Raw genomic sequence first — 19,513 nt, 5'->3', positions numbered from 1 at the left:
CTAATAGCAAATTAGATTACATCAGATTGAATTAGAGCTCCTAGAGAAAATGTCACACACTTTCACAGCTGTGTAGCAGATTAGACTATGATTCCAGAGTAAAGAAGGAAGGCAACAAGAAATTCAAGTTGCCTTGGCTGGAATGAATTACAGCATTGTTTGAATTGGAAAGGACCTTTAAAGGCCTTCTGATCCAACTCCCCTACGCAGAACGTGGACACCTACACTAGATCAGGTGCTCGGAGCCTCATCCAGCCTGACCTTGAATGTCTCCAAGGACAGGGCATCCACCACCACTCTGGTCAACATGTGCCAGTGCCTCAGCATTCTTACTGTAAAAAATTTCACTCTAATAGCCAGTCCAAATCCCCCCTCTTTTAGTTTGAAACCACTTCCCCATGTCCTATCACAACAGGCCTGCTACAGAGTTTGTCCCCTTCTTCCTTTTAGCTCCCCTTTAGATTTTGAAAGGTCGCTATCAGTACAGATCATCTTCTAAAATTCTGTGAAAGCTGAGTCAATCACCTACAGTCAGGACAGATGTGTACATTTTGTCAGAACGTTCTTACTCTTACAGGCACATAAATTAATCTGCTGCTTTCTAAAGCAGTTGTTTAGTAAGTTATAAACCTTGCCCATAGGAAGTCACATGCCATGACTGCACAGCCCCTGAGAATGTCAGCCCCGTGTGTCGCTGCTTCGCTTCCCCACTCTTTAAATGTGTTTGTTCCTGTATGTCCTGGCGACCAACACTTTTCTAAGTCTCGGCAGAAATGAATCATTTTGCCCTCCTTGCCCAGCTCCTTCAGTGGAGATGAAGTGAAAAAGCTCAGCGCGATGTACTCCAAAGCCTTGAGCTCCCTCTGCAGCATTTGGGAAGGAATCGTCATGCATCAAGGAACCGATGTGGTAAGGAACCGGATCGTTTAGTTTCTGGGAAACGTCCGCTGAAATCTGATCTGGTCTAACAAATCGTTTCCATTAATTTTATTCTAATGAGACGCCGTTATGATCTGTTGATCCTGGCAAATATTTTCCTTGCAAACCCCACCCCAAACCGCTTTGAAAGGAAACAACCGGAGGAAAGCATGTTGCTCCAGGATTTTCATCTGTGAATGTGTGGTTAACAGCTCAGATTCAGACATAACAGACGGTGTTACTAAATTGCTAAGTCAGACGTTAAAAGTGATTTTAACAGCATTTAGGCAATGACTTATGTCTTAAGTGATGAGTTACATTGTATAGTTCCATGAGAATTATCTGCACATATGGGATTGCTATCACACCTCCTCATACATCAGCGCAGAATGTGGCCACTGGGTTCATACAAAACTATGAAAATCTCAGCTGATGTTGATTTCAATTGCACATCAAGGGGCTGAGGATAAGGGTATAAACTACACTGATTTATGTAGGCTTCCTTCGTGTAGGCTTGTTTCTGAGTTCAGCACAAGCTATGTGCCACGTGATTTGGTCCTTCCTTACATGCTTTTGCTTTATAGATAGTTTTTTCTTTGTTCTTTTGTTTTGTTTTACTTCTTACACTGCAACTGGGACTTCTGACTGCTTTCTAAATTAATTCACACATCTTCCTCCTTGGCATCACCCTACACATTTTATTCACCTTCATTCCTCCACACTGAAGAATCTTCAGGACTTCAGAGAGAAAACATACCCCTGAGCACAGGCACAGCTCATTCCTCCCGTGTGACCTTGCAATATCCAATTTGTAGCAATTAGGGACTCCAAATAAAAAACCTGTTTCAAACTGGTTTAGTTCACAGATGGACTTCATGTCTGTAGCTAGTTCCATATACTGGCTTTATGGATGATATGCAAGACTGGTTCTAAATAAGAGACTGAAACAGGATGCTGGAAATCTAGCAATTTTATCTAAGGAGAGCTTGTGCCTGTGGGAGTTTTAGAAATGTTTTGGGAGTAGTAGGAGTTGTTCCTTAGCTTGGAATGTGAGACTGAGGAAGGAGATGTGGAAAATGATATCTTCCAAGTTTGTGTATCTGTCACTGCAATCTATGGCAAGAATCATAGTTCTATTTGTGTATTGCAATGAGAATAAATTGAAGGATGTACTAGAAACAGTCTTGTAATGGGGTAGCTTGGGGAATCAACCAAAGGAACAAGGAAAGTCATGAATTACCTATCTGTGCCATGAGACAAACCAGTGTGGTTGCTCTGAACTTTAAGACATACAAAACAATGGCACGAACTTGAACTTTCCCATTCAACAAAAGTTCACAACCTTTCACCTTGTGTGAAAATTGGTTTTAAAATGTGGACGCTAAAAATTTGCCCTCCTTCTTGTGTTTTAAAGGTCAGGAGTTATTTCATGTCACAATTAATCTTTGCAAGTAATAAGACCGCCATGACAAGAACCATGCTGCTAGTGAATGGCGCAGGCCTCTGGGAGCAGCAGAGACAGCACAGCGAGGGCAGAGGCTCCTTTCCTAAGCAGCTTCCAGGGACATAATGCAAGTAGCAATGTCTCTTTGAGAAAGGGGCTCTGATACTGCTCTCTGTTTGGGGCTTTGATACTGCTTTTCTTACTCTCTGTTTGGTCCTTTCATCAGTGTATAACCCCAAATAATTCTCGTTCATTTAGCTGGTCGGTAAATTGTATAGCCCAGCTGTTAAGCTCCCGCGGGCCCTAAAAGCACGGGACGCCATCTTCAGAAGGCGGAGGGAAAGTCAGTTCCGCCTCGGCTGGCGTGGGGCAGCACCCCACCGTAACGGGGCCGGGCCAGACTTCGTAGCACTGCGGAAGCACGGCTGCAACTCGCCGCTGGGGTGGGGTTCCGGCCGCCTGCTCGGAAAGCCTGTCTCTCTCGGTGCCGGCTTCTCTGTGGGCCTCAGCCCCATGGATCCCTTCCTGGCTCTGCTGAATTCTTTGTCCTCCAGTCTGTCTGTCGACGAGCTGCACGAACTGAAGTTTCTGTGCAAGGATATAATTGGGAAAAGGAAACTGGAGTCTGTGCAGAGCGGCAGGGAGCTCTTCAACTTCCTCATGGAGCAGCAGCTGATTTCAAGATACAATGTAGACTTGCTTAAAAGAATGTTTAAGACTATTAAAAGAGAAGATTTGATCTCACGGCTGATGGAGTTCATAGAGGAGGGAGAAGCCAGCGCTCCTGATGAGCGGCCTGACATCAATGAAAGACGTAGGTGCAACTTTTTATGTTTTCATATGTATTTTTTTTCCAGTTAATTCCAGTAAACTCGTGTTTGAGACTTTAGAGCGCTCGGAGTACGGCAGCCCTCCGTTCCCATCTGTGGCCGCTGCTAACGGTGCTGCTGCTTAACTGCTGCTGCAGGGACTGTGTCATACCCTGTAAGCATACCACGAGGGCTGCATATGCTGCAAACAGCTGCTCCTTTAGCCCCCATAACAGAATCGTAGGGTTTGGAAGGGAACTTTAGAGATCACTGAGTCCGACCCCCTGCTAAAGTAGGTTCCCTACAGCAGGGTTGCACAGGTAAGCAGCTAAGTGGGTCTTGAATGCCTCCAAAGAAGGAGATTCCACCACTCTCTGGGCAACCTGTTCCCATGCTCTGTTACTCTGACAGTAAAGAAGTTCTTCTTTGTATTTGTATGGAACTTCCTGTGTTCCACTTACTACGCGTTGCCCCTGGCCCTATTGCATGCCACCAAAAAGAATCCACTCCTGTCAACCTGACTCCCGCAGTTCAAATAATACTTACAAACACTTATTATTCCTTCTCTCACTCTCTCTTCTCCAGACTTACGAGCCTCAGGTCTCAGCCTGATGGTCACTTAGAAGTTCTGCTCTGTACTTGGAGCTCCCAGTACACGCAATAGCTTTTCAGGCATGATGTGACCTTCATTGTGAGTGATACGTCAAGAATAGTAGTATTTTGCTTAATAAAAATATTTCTTTGCATATCATCACTAACATATTTCTACTGTTTCAGGTTTGCAGAAGGTGGTTATCGAAGTCATATGTGAAAACGTTGGGAGAGACTGGAAAATGCTGATGCGAAAACTTGACCTTTCTGATGTGAAACTGGACAGAATAGTAGCAGCCAATCCACATAATTTGGGAGAGCAATTGGTTCAGTCGCTTCGAGAGTGGCAGAAATGGAAGGGGAAAGATGCAAAGGTGACTGACCTAATAAAGGCTCTTCGAGACTGTAATATGAACTTGGTGGCAGACATAGCAGAACGGAAACTCTCACTTCTGAACACAGAAAACATGTGAAATCAAGATAAAAACACTTTCACATCACAGATATGAATGAAAAAAATAGAAGCAAAAGTGCCTTTTGATCATCTGAACCCAAATCACTGTCATTGGCTCTGTTAATTCTGTCATTAATTTAAGTGCCTTAAAATTAACAGCAAATTTCCGGTCAGGTTATAACTAATGTGAAAACAAATTCATTTCAGACAGTGCTTTCCAGTTGGTGCTTCCCTTACGAGATTTTAACTTTTAGAACACAAATACTCCACTTTGAGGAAATTCTGAGACTTTCATTTGCCTCCCACCTGAAAATAAGATATGGTTTATTGCAGATTCCTTACAAGTGCCTTGTCTGCAATTACATCCGTGGGACACTTCTGAGGGAACTGAACATTTCATTAGGAGGGTGGAATATTCATATATATATATATGGATATGTGTGTGTATATATATGTATTTATATAAATATATACACACATTTTTTTAAGTGATCTGTTTGTAACTAGTGTGAAAGGGGGAAGGAGGCTGAGCTCTTAGATATGCAGTAAATCTTCTCTTTGTTTTGAGTAGCATGAGGTAATATCTTCTATAATTTTTTGAACACCTTTGCTAACAGTAAAAGAATACAAAGAAGACTGTAATCTCAGTCTGTAAGACGGCAGTGCAATAGGACTCATAACTGCTGTAGTGAGGTTTTTTTGTTTGTTTGTTTGTTTTTGTTTTTGGCAGAAAATGTGCCTGGATTGAAAAACAATCTTGCTGAAATTAATTATCAAGTGCCTTTATACACAAAATCACAGAATGGTTTAGCTTGGAGGGGACCTCTGAAGGTTATGTGGTCCAACCGCCCTGCTGAAGCACAACCACACAGGGCAGGCTGCCCAATACCAGGCCCAGGCAACATTCCAGAGGAGAGAGACAATAAGTCTGGGCATCCTGTGCCTATGCTTTGTCACCTGCTCACTACAGAAGTGCTTCCAGATTCTTAGGTGGAAAACATCATCCTGAGAATGATGTTCACTTGAAACTATCAAAGAAATTGTGCCTTACAGATGTTTACAGCAGACTTTTTGTATTTTATTGCCTTGAATGTTTTAAGATTTTCTTAAACTAGTCATCTCATGATCCATATCAGGGAGTCTGGTCATATCTGCTGGATGCTGCAGCTCACCTCATCAGTAAACTACAGTTATTTGTGGTCTTGGTTAAAGGCACAAAAAAAAAGCATATACTGTAACAGAAACTTAGAAAGTAAAATGTTTTCTTTTTAGTAGAGGAGGGTGAAAGCTTGTTGTTCTTGTTGCTTGGTGCCGTTACTGTGAAGACCAAGTATCAGCGTGTAGTATTACATCACTATTCTGTATAAATGTTGCTACAAACGTAATTTTCAAGATTTTGTTGAAGTTGGTGCTTCTAGTTTAGAAGATTACCCTTGAATACTTGATTGTAATTAATGGAAACTGCTGTAATGTGAATTTTTAGTTGGGCATTTCCTTTAAAAAATGCTTGTGAGGATCATTTAAGTCATAGTAGTGATTATATACAAGCAAAGAACGATGGGGAATATGAAGGTTTGCTGTTTTTTGGCAGGTGCAGTTCTTTAGGTGCTTGCCCCAATACTTTGTCACCATCAGTTCTCAGTTCCAAAGTTCTGGTAGGAGATGAAATGCTGCACTTCAGCTCAGAAGTTTTAGAGATGTTTTTCATAATGTTTATCCCCATTCTGCAGTATTTAAAGATTTAATTTTTTTTAAATTATTATTGTTTTTGTTGTTGTTTTTTTTTTTTAATTCATGTATTTTTATGATTGTATGGGAAATTGGTAATCACAGCCTGAACCTCTGATTAATCAGCTGAGGCAAGTGTTGGGTCAGCTGTGGGAGCACAGGTGAGAGTAATTGAGCTGTGCTCCCAGAAGGGGTGGAGCTTGACTCCACCTCTAGACCTCATTTAAGGGCTGACCACCACTAAGGCAGCATCTCTTGGAGATTGCTCCTCAGTGGAGACTGCCTCAGTGTTTCCCAGCAGACTGAAGGCTTCCAATATAGGTGAGTTTTTCCTGTAAATAACCTTCTGGATATTTACTACCATCTTTATGTTATTGTCACTGTACAATGATTGTTGTGAACAGAGCAGAGAAGAAGTGAACTTAGCAAAATGAGTTATGCTTGTGGTGAAGTGGTCTGCAGCAGATCCAAGTTTAGTCTGTCTGCTAACATGTTTTCTTTATCTACTTGTCATAAATCTTCTGGTTTACCAAAGATACACTTATCTGGAATATTAAAAAGAAGTATATTGCCTACTGTATGCAACTGGGGTATTTTTAGAGTCATTAGGAATAGCAGTTGTAGCCAAGAGTTCATCTGCAAGAAATCTCCTGCCTTAGAAAATGTAAAACTTCTGGATTTGTACTTAGTTTTATACCCTGTTACGTGCCTATTTCATTAAAAACATTTCTTTAAAAGCAAATGAAATGGAATTGGATTTGTCTTACTGGATTGCTGTGTCTCTAGTGAGGAGAAAACAAATGGTGGGGATACTTAATGCAAGGACTTGTGGTAAACAGGCCTTGCGTTACTATGTCCTTCATGGAACATCAGAAAGGAGGGGAGGCAGAAGGAAGCAGCGATAGCTTTGAGTGCTTTCACCTGTGGAGGTATACGAGAAAAAATTTTCTGCCAACCCTTAGAAGCCTAAAATTGAATGCAGTGTATGCATGGGAGGTAAGCCTTTTATGAGTAACCATATAAAAAATGGTTTTCTTCCTTTTTCTCTACTAATCGTGCTGTGGTAAGGACGCTGTAGTTGTTTTATAATTAATTAAAACTGGAGTTTACACCTTATACTAAACCTGCAGGCTCCTAGAGGATGCATTCTCTCAAGTCTGTACTAGTAATAGAATGTTAGTGAACACGTAACACTTCAAATGCATAAGGCAAGTAATTTAATTACTCATTTTATCAAATTCTCTCTGGAATAAACTGCAAGAATATCTGTGAGAATCCCTAAAATCTTTGGGTTTGTTTCTGTCTCTTGAAAATATTCTATTTTACAACCTTGAAAAAACAACACATCAAAACATGCTGAGACTAAAAAGCAGTATTGCAGGAGAATCTGATACTGGAAGATTGTTTTCTTCATGTCCTTTCACAGTCGCTTTCACAACACACATACCATTTCCTTTGATGCTTGAAGGTGTCCATAACTGTATATTGCATGCTGGTTTTTATTATTATTACTGTTAAGAATCTGCTTTATTTTCATGACAGTTCACAAGATGTTTTCTAGACTTCTCAATTCCCCCTACGCAAGTTGGTTTTCATGACTACTTCAAATGCAATGTTTTGTATTCTTTTCTTCTCCATTCCTCAGACACAGGCAGCTGCATTTCCTCCAGCCTTTGTTTCACTCCTAAAATACTGGACTACTTTATGAAATCTAATTGCTTCAGTTAATTGTCTAATGCACACAGCTTAGTAACACAAGTTGTGCCTCAGAGCTCTTTCTGGCACTCAGCATGTCTTTAATGCAGACTCGTGTTGATTATTTTTCAGTTTAAATTTAGTTTCTAGTTGCTGACTTGTTTCTCCCATGACTGCCAGAAGGTGGCTTGTGTTTTTCTTCCCATTCCCTGCACAGATCACCTATGTCCTTAAAATATGTTCCAGCATGGAAAATATTGTTCCAGGTTGTTTTCCCTTTATGATTTATTACTTCTTTCCTCCACCAGTGTTTTTATTGCAAGTTTTAAGGATGCACCAATAGAAGTACAGAAACCAGTTCACTGTTTCAACTGCATTCCATAAAAGCAGTAAGAATGGGGGTCATATGAGAGGTTCTGGGCTTTGATGCCTGTGAGTGGCACAAGAACTCTGGAAGAATCTCTGTTTTCATAACAGTTTTCATAGCAGAGGTGTACTCTGTGTTGAGAGGGTATTTTGCAGTGGGTTCTGGGAACTGTAGGCTTAGGAGAAAGAAAGCACAAATGTACACAGCTGCCAGGAAAGCTGGGTTAATAAAGAGAGGAAATACAGGCTTCTGTGCAGTAAACTCACAGGCATTCTTAATGACTACACAGGCATAAGTTTCTATTTCTTCCACCGCTTCCCCTCAAGAGCAGTACTCCTTCTCTTCTTAAAACAGACCGTTTAAAGCCAAAACACTGTTAAACATGTTAAGATGTGTTGCATTGGTGTTGCTACATAAGTTTAAATTCAGGAATTCTACTAAAGACAGCTTTCAGTCTACAGAATATCTGGCTGTTGTAGCAGAGTTAAGGCTTTTGAAACTGTGTTCTCTAAAACTCTGAAGAAGTTGATATTATCTAATGTGTATTGTATAATGCATTGTAAAGCCATTCTAGAGGTTTGTATCTCTAATACAATGAGCTAAGTACCTTTGCTAAGAAAAGTAGCTTAACGTTAACTTTGTGTCACGAGGTTCTGAAACAGACATTTTTACTTCCTAGCGTTCAGGCCTTCGCATCAGGTTGTTGTGATGTGTGAAATTACAGAAGGCAAAATTTGGGCCCTTGTCAAGGGGACATATGAAGCATTCAATGGGACTTTTCTGTTGACAACAGATTTACAGGTGAGTCTGCTGGTACAGACTTCTACATAAAGCAATAACATTGCAATTAAAAATGCTCACAATTTTCATTCACTTCTGCTTCATAATTCCATTATTCCTGTTGATCACAGCTGGATTATTAGCTCTAGAAAGTAATTTGCACAATTTAATAAGTGAGTGCTTCTTATTGTGGCCCATCTTAACAGCTTTGCCACTCTGCCTGTAGAGAAGATTTGCCTAGAGTGCTGTCTGATGGTAATTCTGTATGCTGGTTGGAAAGTGATTGTGTGCAAACCTGGAACCAGATTTATGTACAGCGAGCAAATAAACTACAAAGAAAGTTTTTATATAAAAATCATAGAATAATAGAATGGCCTGGGTTGAAAAAGACCACATTTACCATGTATTTTTAACCCCCCTCCCCCCCGCTATGTGGAGGGTCACCAACCACCAGACTGGGCTGCCCAGAGCCACATCCAGCCTGGCCTTGAATGCCTCCAGGGATGGGGCATCTACAATGTCCTTAGACAAAACTGAGCCTCAAAATGATTCTTGCCATAACCTCCTGAATTTTAAGTTAAGTTAACACTTATAGTTCTGGACAAAATTACTTCATTTCTTCCCCACTCTTTTCCAGAATTTTTCATATTTGCTTTTTTGAAAGATTTCTGGGTTTTTTTTTCTCCATAAGAAAGAGGTTCCCACATCTCCATCCAGCTGTTAAATAAAAGAAGGGAACAAAATATCTGACCATTAGAGCTAAATGCTTTTTTTTTTTTTTTTTTCCCAACCAATAGTCTCCCTGAGAGTTAGTTCCTGTAGCTTCCAGGCATAGTGCCAAAGTTTGGGGGAAAAAATTGCAGAGAAAATGGGAATGAAAAGGGTGCAGCACCTGACAGGTCTGGGCCCATGGTTTCTGGGTTCTAAGTCCTGTATTCTTTCTTTATGCTATGTTAAATGGGAGCAGAATTTAGTCACAACTTCCTGGCCGTGAAGTCCCTAGTGTGGGAAACCCTGGTTAGATGGAATTACCCTCAAAGCCATTATTCCCATGGCAACTGCTTTGCACGGGAGTGCACTGGGCATGTGGCTGCAGCATGCTCCCTCCTGGCTATCCAGCTAGCTGAATAATGCTGGGAAGCTGTTACTAATTGGGAGGCTTGCTGCCGACTCTGGTAGCTGACCGTGTTAGAAAGCCCAGCTCCAAGTTGAGTCCTGTCTTGATTTTCTCCCTTCTCTGTCACATTGGGATAGGAAAGATGAGAGTGCAGGCCTAGAAATTAAAGCATTTGCTTTTGCAATTTCCTAAACATCAGCTGAGCACATGGTGCTTTCATTTCTGTATCTAACCTGGGCTGTAAAACTCAGACCTGTGTGTCTAACTGCGTGTTTGTGCATGAACTAACTCATATATATGCAGATGAATGAAAACTAATGTGAGCTAAAAAAAACCAGCATGTATGTTTCTAGCTAATGGCTACTTGCAGTTCTGTCATATGCCCCTTAAATAAGTGGACTTCATTATACAGTTCTTTCCTTCAGAGCATTCTATATTTTTACAAAAAATTAGCACTTTATATATATTGAAGAATGCTGTCTCTCTTACAATACTTCATCAGTATGTCAAGTTCCATACTTGGGTTGAGTTATAAGAGGTATGGTGGGTAACAGATAACTGCAGGTACCAGTCTTTTTGTTCTGTATGGCATTTTTTTTCCTTTAATTTCTTGGAACTTCACCATAACCAGAGCTCCAGCCCTAGCTTGCTTTGAACCTTTCTCACACAACCAAATGAGATCCCTGAGGTGAGTGTCAGTTCAAACCTGTGGTTCTGTGTTATGTTAACACAATATATGCCACTACTGTAACTACTTGACTGTGAACAGGATGTACCCAAAAACAGTGGGCTTCACTCTGAGAAGAACACTGTGGATGTGGCCTTTGTTTCCATCCTGGGTTCAGTGCACCAAGTGGGTGCTGAGCAGGGAGGTGTCCAGGATCCTAAGTAGCACTTAAGAACTGTGAAGTCTCCTTCTGCTGCATGACCTGCCAGGAAAAAGAAATGACTTCTGCTCGGGGTTAAGCTATAGGGATCTCAATTTGTTCTGTGAGGTCTGAGAAGTTCCCACAGGTTAATTAAGAGGAATTCAAGAAGGAATTATGGAGAAATCAGATCAGTTCCTTTTGCTTAAACAGTACCTACGGTGCCTCATAGGCTTGTTTCTTTTTCTCCTTTAAAGATTACTTTCATCCATTATCTCCCTCCTACAAACTCATACCCCCACACATCATAAATGTTGACTGATTATCATACAGAAGCCAGAGGGAAGACAAATACTGGTTTTCTTGGTGGTTTGAAGAGGACTTTGACATTGCTAGAATCATCCCAAGCTGATGAGACAGCCTGTTCCAGTGGGTTTTAATGGTTTCAGATAGGGTATGACAGCCTCAACTATAGGAAAGTGGGCACTGGTAGAATTGGCACTGTACCTGTATCCTGTTTGTTTTTTTTTTTTTTAAGTGTTATCATGTCAGATGTTATAGCAGCAGTGGAAGCTTCCTGTTTTCCCAAAGAGAGACAGTGGGCAGCTGCTGCCTTCTTTCAGTCACATACTTTGGTATCACAGAGGCGGTGTTATTGAAGGCAGGCAAAACAGCTTCTAACCGTGCAACCAAACTGAGCCATGGGAGCTGAAATAACCTTTCTTTGTGCTCTCATAAACCTTGATAAGAACTTACTGAAGACTGTATACATAGACTTTTCTGCAGCATTTTGGTCACAAACTGATAACGGTATGAGATGCTCTCTATGTGCACTGAAAGGTGGCAGTCATTTCCGCATTGTGACTTCTCTGCATCCTCTCCTTTTTGCAAAGCCCAATCCAACAAAGCATTTCCAGATTTGTTACCTAATGCTTTAAATTCATGGCTGATTATTTGGAGTGATGTGAAGTTTGATTAATCTTTTTACCATAAGAACATACCACTGCAGGATTTATTTTAGTTGTATAAGTGTAACTGGAAAATCTCCTTACTAGCTGGATGCTCATGGATGTGCAGCAGTAAGCATAGCATGTAACTGTCGGCTGCTCCTGTGAACCTGTTGGTATATGGCTTAATGATATAGTGGAATCAAACTTGGGCTATATTATTTTGGTGAAAGAAAGCTGTATGGTTTATTATGGGAGACAAAGCAAGTGTTAGATATGAGAATGATGTGCCTCCTAAATCCACATATGCCAGTGTATGTGTACATACGCATATCTCTGTGTATATATGTATACATATGTATACATGCACACACCCTTAAATAAAGCTATTTGATATCATCTGGAAAACAAGATTTTCCTGACAGTGCTATTTCTCAATACTGTTTCTCAGACTTATGTCTATCACTGGAAGCTGTAAGGAAATATATCCCTCTGAAAATCTCTAAGATCAGCCCCAGTTTTGCCTGAAAGAGTTGTGTTGCATTTTGGGGCCAACACTAAATACCAAGTACAAATGCAGGGCCAGCTGCTGCATCTTCAAGATCAGGCAGAGAAAAAATAATTTTAAATCCATGTTTCAGTCTCACAAATTTAAATGCAAGAGTTGGCTTATTTCCTAGTATACATTAGAGCAGTCATGGGTTGCTATTTACAATCAGCATTTTCCTTCAGTGTAACACTTGAGGCCAATACAAATCAGTGATGCTGACATTAACCCTCTGTTCTTTACCTCATTACAGCTGCTTCCTGTGAGAGTGAGAGACAACATCAGTTCTTTAATAAGCATCCACATTTTAGAGACAGTGTGTGTGACCAAAGTGAATGGGAGAATCTCTCCTCATTGTGCACACTTTGAGATGAGTTGTCTGTGGTGCAGATGCTGCTCACTCCCAAGCTATCAGTGGAGCAACCCCGATTCCCAGCCTCTCTGTGAATGGTTAAGGAAGAAGATAGGTGAGTCTTGGCTGCTTCAGTCTTATGATTCTCTGACAAAGAGTACAAAGAACAATTTAGCTCTAAGTTCCTTTTGTGGCAAAGGCAATGGTTTACCTGACTGAAACTACCAACTTAACCTCACCTTTGCTGGACTAAGTATTTTGTATTTGTGTATGAATAAATGATTCCTGGAAGTTGCAGGTATTATCATCCACAGTTGTTTAAGGGACAAAAGGGATTTAGGCTTATGTGAATTCGCAGGAGGGTCCCACCCTGTATGGGGAGTACTGGCTGACTGATGGAAGACAAAGAAGGATCCTAACATTCTTTGCCTCCATGCATCAGCATGAATGTCCTATGGCAACTTCACTTACAGACCACAGCTAGAGCCTGTTCACGAGTAAATATTTATGTTGACTCTTTTAAAAGTGAATTACACTGCAGATGATCATAGTGTCCTTAATATGAACCATGTTCAGGAGATTAAGGAGTTTAGCTCTGAAATAAACTATTTGCCCTGCTTGTTAGAGTTTCGATGAACAAAGTCAGGGCTGATTTTTTTATTTTTTTTTATTTTTTAAATTGTGAGTTATTCCCCTTCGTATCTTACACAGGAAGGTATTTCTTAGTTTTTAAATGGTAGAATCATGGAGTATCCGAAGTTGGAAGGGACCTGTAAGAATCAAGTTTAGCTCCTGGCCTTACATAGGAGCACAAAAAAATCACACTATATAGTTGAGAGGATTGTCCAGCCATTTCCTGAACTCTGGCAGGCTTGGTGCCAGGCCCACTTCCTCTGGGAAACTGTTCTGATGCCCAGCCATGCTCTTAGTGAAGAACTTTTTCCTGATATCCAAAGTGAATCTCCTTCGTGTGCTGTGTGACTCCAAGTTTTATAGAGGAGATGATGTGTTGAGGTAGGTACATTTGGTCAGGCTAATAACAGACACACAGCCAGTGGTAAGCTGAGAAGGGACACAAAGCCTCATTATGTTTTTCTTATTGTTAAAAAAGATTATTCAGCAGTGACCTGCACATCCTTGATGCACACATCTCTATGTAAGAAAATCCCAGCAGCACTAAAATGGTGATTTCTGACAGGAACACTGAAACTGTCTTTCTTTAAAGCAAATATGAATGCAGTGGTAGGGATGACCATTGCAGCTGGTGAGGTGCAGAGGGCTCTGCTGGCTTTCCACCTTCTTTGAAAGGCTCTACAGAGTCTGCTCCCCAGTGCATGTCTCATGTTGTATATACTCTGGATTTATGGATTTGCAAGGCATTTTGCTCAAATCATGGCATTTCTTCAAAAGAAAGGGATGAGAGCAACTTTCTTGGCTTATATATTGACAGGCATGTGCCAACTTTCCTGTATTTGCTTATTAAATTAAAGAGTTTATAGTATTGGAAGACCACCAGATGGTAGGGGCAGACCAGCATAGAGGTAAACACAGAAGGAATTTACTTAAAGAAATGTTATGTAAATTTTGCAGAAGAGGAGAAGCACCGTTTGCTGCGTTCCCATTATTTTTCTTAGTGTTTGTTTCAGGTTGAGTTGAACACTGTTTCCAATGTGGGGTGTTTTTTGTGTTTTGTTTTGTTTTTTTGTTGTTTTTGTGTTTTTTGTTTTGTTTTTTTTTTTTTTTGCTGTTCATCCAGCATGAGTAGATCTCCTTTTTCTAAAATATTGTCTGCTTTCCCTCCGGGTTCTTCTCTGACTCTGATTCCTTTTAAAAGTCAGTCTGCTGCTTAAGGCTACTACTAGGTATTCTGAGCTGAATGCTTACTACTATATGGCTTATACTTATTTTCTGTGTCAGACTCTGACCTAGTAACCCTCTTCTTCTCCAAATGCCAAGGGTGATGTTTAGTTTTAAATGACTTGTTTGCCTATGTAGGATTGCTATTAATCAGAACAGAAAAATGATGCTGGGTAATGACCTTTCTTTGGCAGCAGTTTAATGCACCATATCTATTGGCAGATAATTTCATTTGATCCTTGGGATAACCTTGAAACTGGAGATTTATTTTTTTTATTTTTTTTTGGCAGAATGCACTGGTGCCATTGCATGTATCCATAGTTTTCAATGTTTTAATCTGTTTTAGTTTTTTGTGTGAATTGATACTGAGTCTGTGTTTTTGCTCACTAACTCAGCAGATTCATTTTACAGATTAATTTCTTTTAGCAAATATTTTTTGAGACTGGGGATTTATAAAATGGTGGAAACAAATACTGAGGGGTTGGAGTTGATTCCCAGAAGTCACTTCCAACCCCTATGATTTTGTGATTTAACTCCAGTGTACATAGACCAGTGATTCACTGAGAACAGTATTTATATTTTCATTTGCTTATAAGCAAAATCTGGTTGCACAGCAAAACGTTGTCTGTTTTACACACATACAATTTGGGAGTAATACCTTACCAACATTATTACCCTCGCATACAACAAGTTCCAATTCAGCGTGCATCTGAATAATGATGATAGTGATTGCTGTATGCAGTTTCACGCAGGCAATGAGTGTCTAATGAAAGGTATGTTAGCATCTTGAAAACTAGTTGGTTAAGGTTTAAAAATGAGATTGAACACTATATGAGATCTCTCTAATTATTTATTTTTTTTAATGCCTTTATCTACTTTCCTATGACAGCAAGAAGGGCTAATAGTAGAGGATACTGACTACATAGAAATTATGGTCCAGTTTGATTAGTGCCCACTCCAAAGCCACTTGAAGCAGTAGGATCCCTTGCATAGCAGGTAGGAGCAGAAGTGTTACTTCATGTGCAAATCCTTCTTAATCTAGTTAGGCTATCTATAAAACTCCCTGTGCTTGTTATTAAAATAATCTTTTTTTTTTCCTAAATCATTCTGAAAAGATGAAGCCTCAGTTTTGAAATGATCTGCATAGAAATCAACTCCCAACCCCTCTTAGTATTCAGAAGTTTGAAAGACCATCTATAGAGCTTACTCTAGGATCAGCATGTGAGTATACAAGGTGTTTTACAATAAAAAAGCAAAAAATATAATTCCTTTATTTTTGGTAATTGAATTTTTGTATATCCTCAGAGATTGCCATGGCTCTGTATTTATAGATACCAGTTGTGCAAATATAATTGTATAATTCCAGACCAGTTAGAATTAATGAGTAAGGCAGGCAAGCCTCAGGCTGCAAAACACAAAGCAGAGAAGCTGATTACAGTACAGTACTTTTTATTTCCACAGATATTTGTGTTCATTTTACTAGCTTTCTTACAAACAAGCTGTGCCATTTTTCACATGCATTTGGCATCCGAGCCCCAAAATTGTCTCTGGCTGCTCCAGAGACCTAACTGTGTCTCCCATGACCAGAGTACAGCTGCCCTAGGCTCCTTCTGCAGCCAGTGAGAAAACAAGCATCCCAAGCGGGTGATTCATGTACCACACCAAAGGTCTGAATTGCTCTCATGGAGCAGCTCTCTTGCTCCACTGATTACAGAGGCAGGCAAGGGTAAATGGGTTCAGAATGTAGGTGATCAGCCAGGTGGAATGTATCCAGACCTGCTCCAGTGAGTCAGGAGGTGCAGTATCACAGCTGATTCTGAATCCTTTACTCCAGACCTTTTTGCTTCAGCTATGCCACATGAATTTCCTGATATATATATATCAGGAAATACACATATATATATATTATATATATTATATATATTATATATTTTATTATACACATATGTATAATATGGTATATATAATATATATTATTATATGTATACTTCATATATATGAAGTGTAACTAAGTGTTCAGCCCCGTTGTCCTGAACTTACAACTGAAAGGGACTGTAAGTAGATGTCATTTGTTATATTCAAACAGTCTCTTTAAAGATGCTCTGAAATCAGTATATTTACTTACTGTAAACTACCCTTGCACTAGATACTAGGGATATATTTTACTTGAGATTAAACTAATTGATACTTTTCTTTAGAAAGTCTTTGCAGCTCAAGGGGATTTCTGTCACTGTAGATCAATACATAAAAGACAACAGCTGCAACAATTCTGTGCTGTAAACTGCACAACTGGAGCTGAAAGTAATCTGCAAACCTTTTCCAGTTCAGTGGGTTTGTACTTGAGTGGGCATATGCATGTTTGGTTGTAGGAACAGCAGTTGAATTTAGAAAATATTTATAGTACTGACATACCCAATAAAATAAATACTATGTGATTCCTATTAAAATACATACTTTAAGCTCATCTGCTCTCTTAAAAGTTTTCTGCTCATCTTCAGAGCTGTCTGTTTTGTGGAGGCCGTTCTTCCTATCAGATGAAGCAATCCAACTGAAAATCCTCTGAGATTTCAGAGCAGCTAACTCTGATCTGATTTACACCTGCATAAATCAAACATTAATCCATTTAAATATATACAGTACAAATAATATGTTGATGTAGACAAATATGGCAAGCCGCTGTTTCTAGCAGTCGCAACTTCTGTTGCTGAAGGGTTGACACATTTTCTAGTGCACTTACCCCTACAGTCTGGCTTAGCCTTTAATTGCTCTGTCCTCTTCTCTATAGACCACCATATGGTTTTACCCCTGTTGTTGCTTCTCCCCCCAGGCGAAGAGGCTCTTCTGCTCAGCAACCTCTGGATGCATTTGTTATGGTAGAAGAATGACTAATCTACTCTACTGATGGAAGAGTAATTGGTGCTGTCGGCAAAAATCCTCTCCTTTCAGCATGAAATGAGTGAGATGTGTTCAAAATGTATTTTCCCAGTAGGGCAGTTGGAAAGGATGAGGAGTAAGCACAGTGCCACAGGCTCAGCTTAGGAAGGAGAAGCCTGTGGGCTCTGATCCTCCCCCAGGTGATGTGATGCTGTGCAGGAAGGCCAGTGGCAGCAGGTGGCTTCCCTCAGCCAGCTGGGGAGGGCAGGAAGGGGCTGCTGCTGCTCGGATGGGATAAACACTGGGGCTGTGTCTATTGTGTGACAGGAAAGCTGAGGTTTTTTTAATTCTGCCTTCCCCTCCCCTTTTTTATTTTTCCACTCTGTTTTTACCATCTTTTGCTGAACTTTATTGTGTGGTTATGAGGTGCGGGGAGTGACTGGGCATCAAATCCCAGCCTTCAAAGCTATGACTTTGCTGCCAGCTTCTTCAGTGAGTGGCTCTTACTGATCATGTCTCTAAGCGTAGTGCCTCACTAAATGCTGTGGGTGAGCAGCCAGACCTCTCAGTGAACTAATAAAGAAGTCATCGTGCTCATTCAGTGAAAATATCCAAGCTGCTCATACTTGATGCTGTACAGCATGTCCCGGGGTGCGTGCCTTGTTGGAAGGAAGGAGACCACTTTTATGATACTGTAAGTAAAGAGAAATGCCAAGAAGTATATTGTTGTTGTAAAGGAAATACCTGGGAATTTTCTTGACTCTATCCTGGGTATTTCATGTGTAGTATGTGCAAGACAGGGTGTTACACAAAGATCTGATGATTCAGTCCCATTTTGAAGCACTGATCCTACCTACGCTGGGCTCCACGCAAAGAGCCACACAGCGTGGCTTTGAAACCCTGATCTTTTTGGGGTGCCTTAGAAATTTCTGCTGTATGTAAGGTCTAGTCTTTGAGTATAGCACTTAGAAAGCAGAGTGCCTGACAGAGACATTTGCAATAGAGTGTGTGGGAGGCACATACTTGAATGGGATCATCTGAATTTGAATTTTCTTCTGGACTAAGCTATCCTTTTGGGCATGAATAAATGCCTGGCTCTTTATATATGAGGAGACAGTGCCTCCCTTTTATATGAGACATTTAATATGCCATGTGAACTCTGTTTTTACCTGAGGCTCTGGAGACTGAAACCTATTATATCAAGAAAGTGCTTAAACCACTAGCATTTCCATCTCTCCTCTAGAAGTTGTGTGTGGGGTAGTAGAAGACTTGGAGATGACAAAGACTGTGGTGGCAACTCCTTTAGGCTAAGGAGAGTCTACAGATGACACCTTTTGCTTCCTAGAAGGGAAGTCTGGTTGCAGGTGAGATGTGCTGGGAAAGCTGAATGAGAGTGCCTGTGCCTTGTCAACCAACTGGTTGAAGGTGAGGATTAATTTATGCCCTATATATTTACTCTCCAGTTCAGAACTGTGTTATATTCTTTCTTCTGCCTTCATAACAGAGCATGATTTTACTTGGTAGAATTGTTTACTTCTGTTATTAACCACTCAAAGCCAAAACAACATTTAGTTTTGAAAGCAAAAAAAAACTAAAAAAGCCTACAGTCTGGGTCACCCCAAACAGAAAATGTAAAGATATCTTTCAGGATCTCTATAGATAAAGAAGTTCACTTACGAGTTTATTCCATGTAGCCACAGTCTAACTGCAATTAGTCTGACTGGGTGTAACACAGTGTCCAACTTTATAGAGTCTGTCCATTCTGTACCTATGCCATTCAACCTTTTATCCTTACATTCACAAGCCTTCCATTTGTCTCATATTAAATGAAAATCAAACCAGGCTGTAATCCTTCTAGAGAGATTTATTAGTTTTCATTTTTCTTTATGTATAACAAGTTGAAGTGAAATAGTGTTTGTTTACACAGCTGTAAATTCTACATTTATTCTTTTCCAACCAGTTTTGCTTTTGCTTGAAGGCATTGTTCTGAAGAGGCCGGTTGTCAGCTCCTTAGACGGAAGTGCTCTGTCCACAGAACTGGTACGGCAGAAGTAATCAAGATAACAGGTAAGGATTTCACCCTTTCTTGCATGTACTGTCTCACCTGCATTCTCACCTGGAAAGACTTCCTGGGCTTGCAACACTGATGAGGCAGAGTCAGGACAAA

The 19,513-nt window shown here is 40.3% G+C and overlaps 1 protein-coding gene across 1 annotated transcript; it reads left to right on the top strand.

Moving 5' to 3' along the window:
* Positions 1–2,759: 2,759 nt before the first annotated feature.
* Positions 2,760–6,052, top strand: FADD (Fas associated via death domain). The gene is made up of 2 exons (XM_015863706.2): positions 2,760–3,176; positions 3,949–6,052. Exons 1-2 carry the CDS (start codon positions 2,876–2,878, stop codon positions 4,233–4,235), a joined length of 588 nt encoding a protein of 195 aa, XP_015719192.1. The 5' UTR covers positions 2,760–2,875; the 3' UTR covers positions 4,236–6,052.
* The last annotated feature ends 13,461 nt before the right edge of the window (positions 6,053–19,513 follow it).

Source organism: Coturnix japonica, chromosome 5 (assembly GCF_001577835.2).
Source record: "Coturnix japonica isolate 7356 chromosome 5, Coturnix japonica 2.1, whole genome shotgun sequence".
Classification (NCBI taxonomy): domain Eukaryota; kingdom Metazoa; phylum Chordata; class Aves; order Galliformes; family Phasianidae; genus Coturnix; species Coturnix japonica.
Note: the sequence above shows the minus strand (reverse complement) of the source record. Positions and strands in the feature narration are given on the sequence as shown.

What these genes read in the sequence shown, in the direction of transcription:
- FADD (XM_015863706.2), top strand. Translation starts at nt 2,876, where the DNA reads ATGGATCCCTTCCTGGCTCTGCTGAATTCTTTGTCCTCCAGTCTGTCT. An exon ending in GCCTGACATCAATGAAAGAC is followed by an intron (nt 3,177 to 3,948) that starts GTAGGTGCAACT and finishes CTACTGTTTCAG; the next exon opens with GTTTGCAGAAGGTGGTTATC.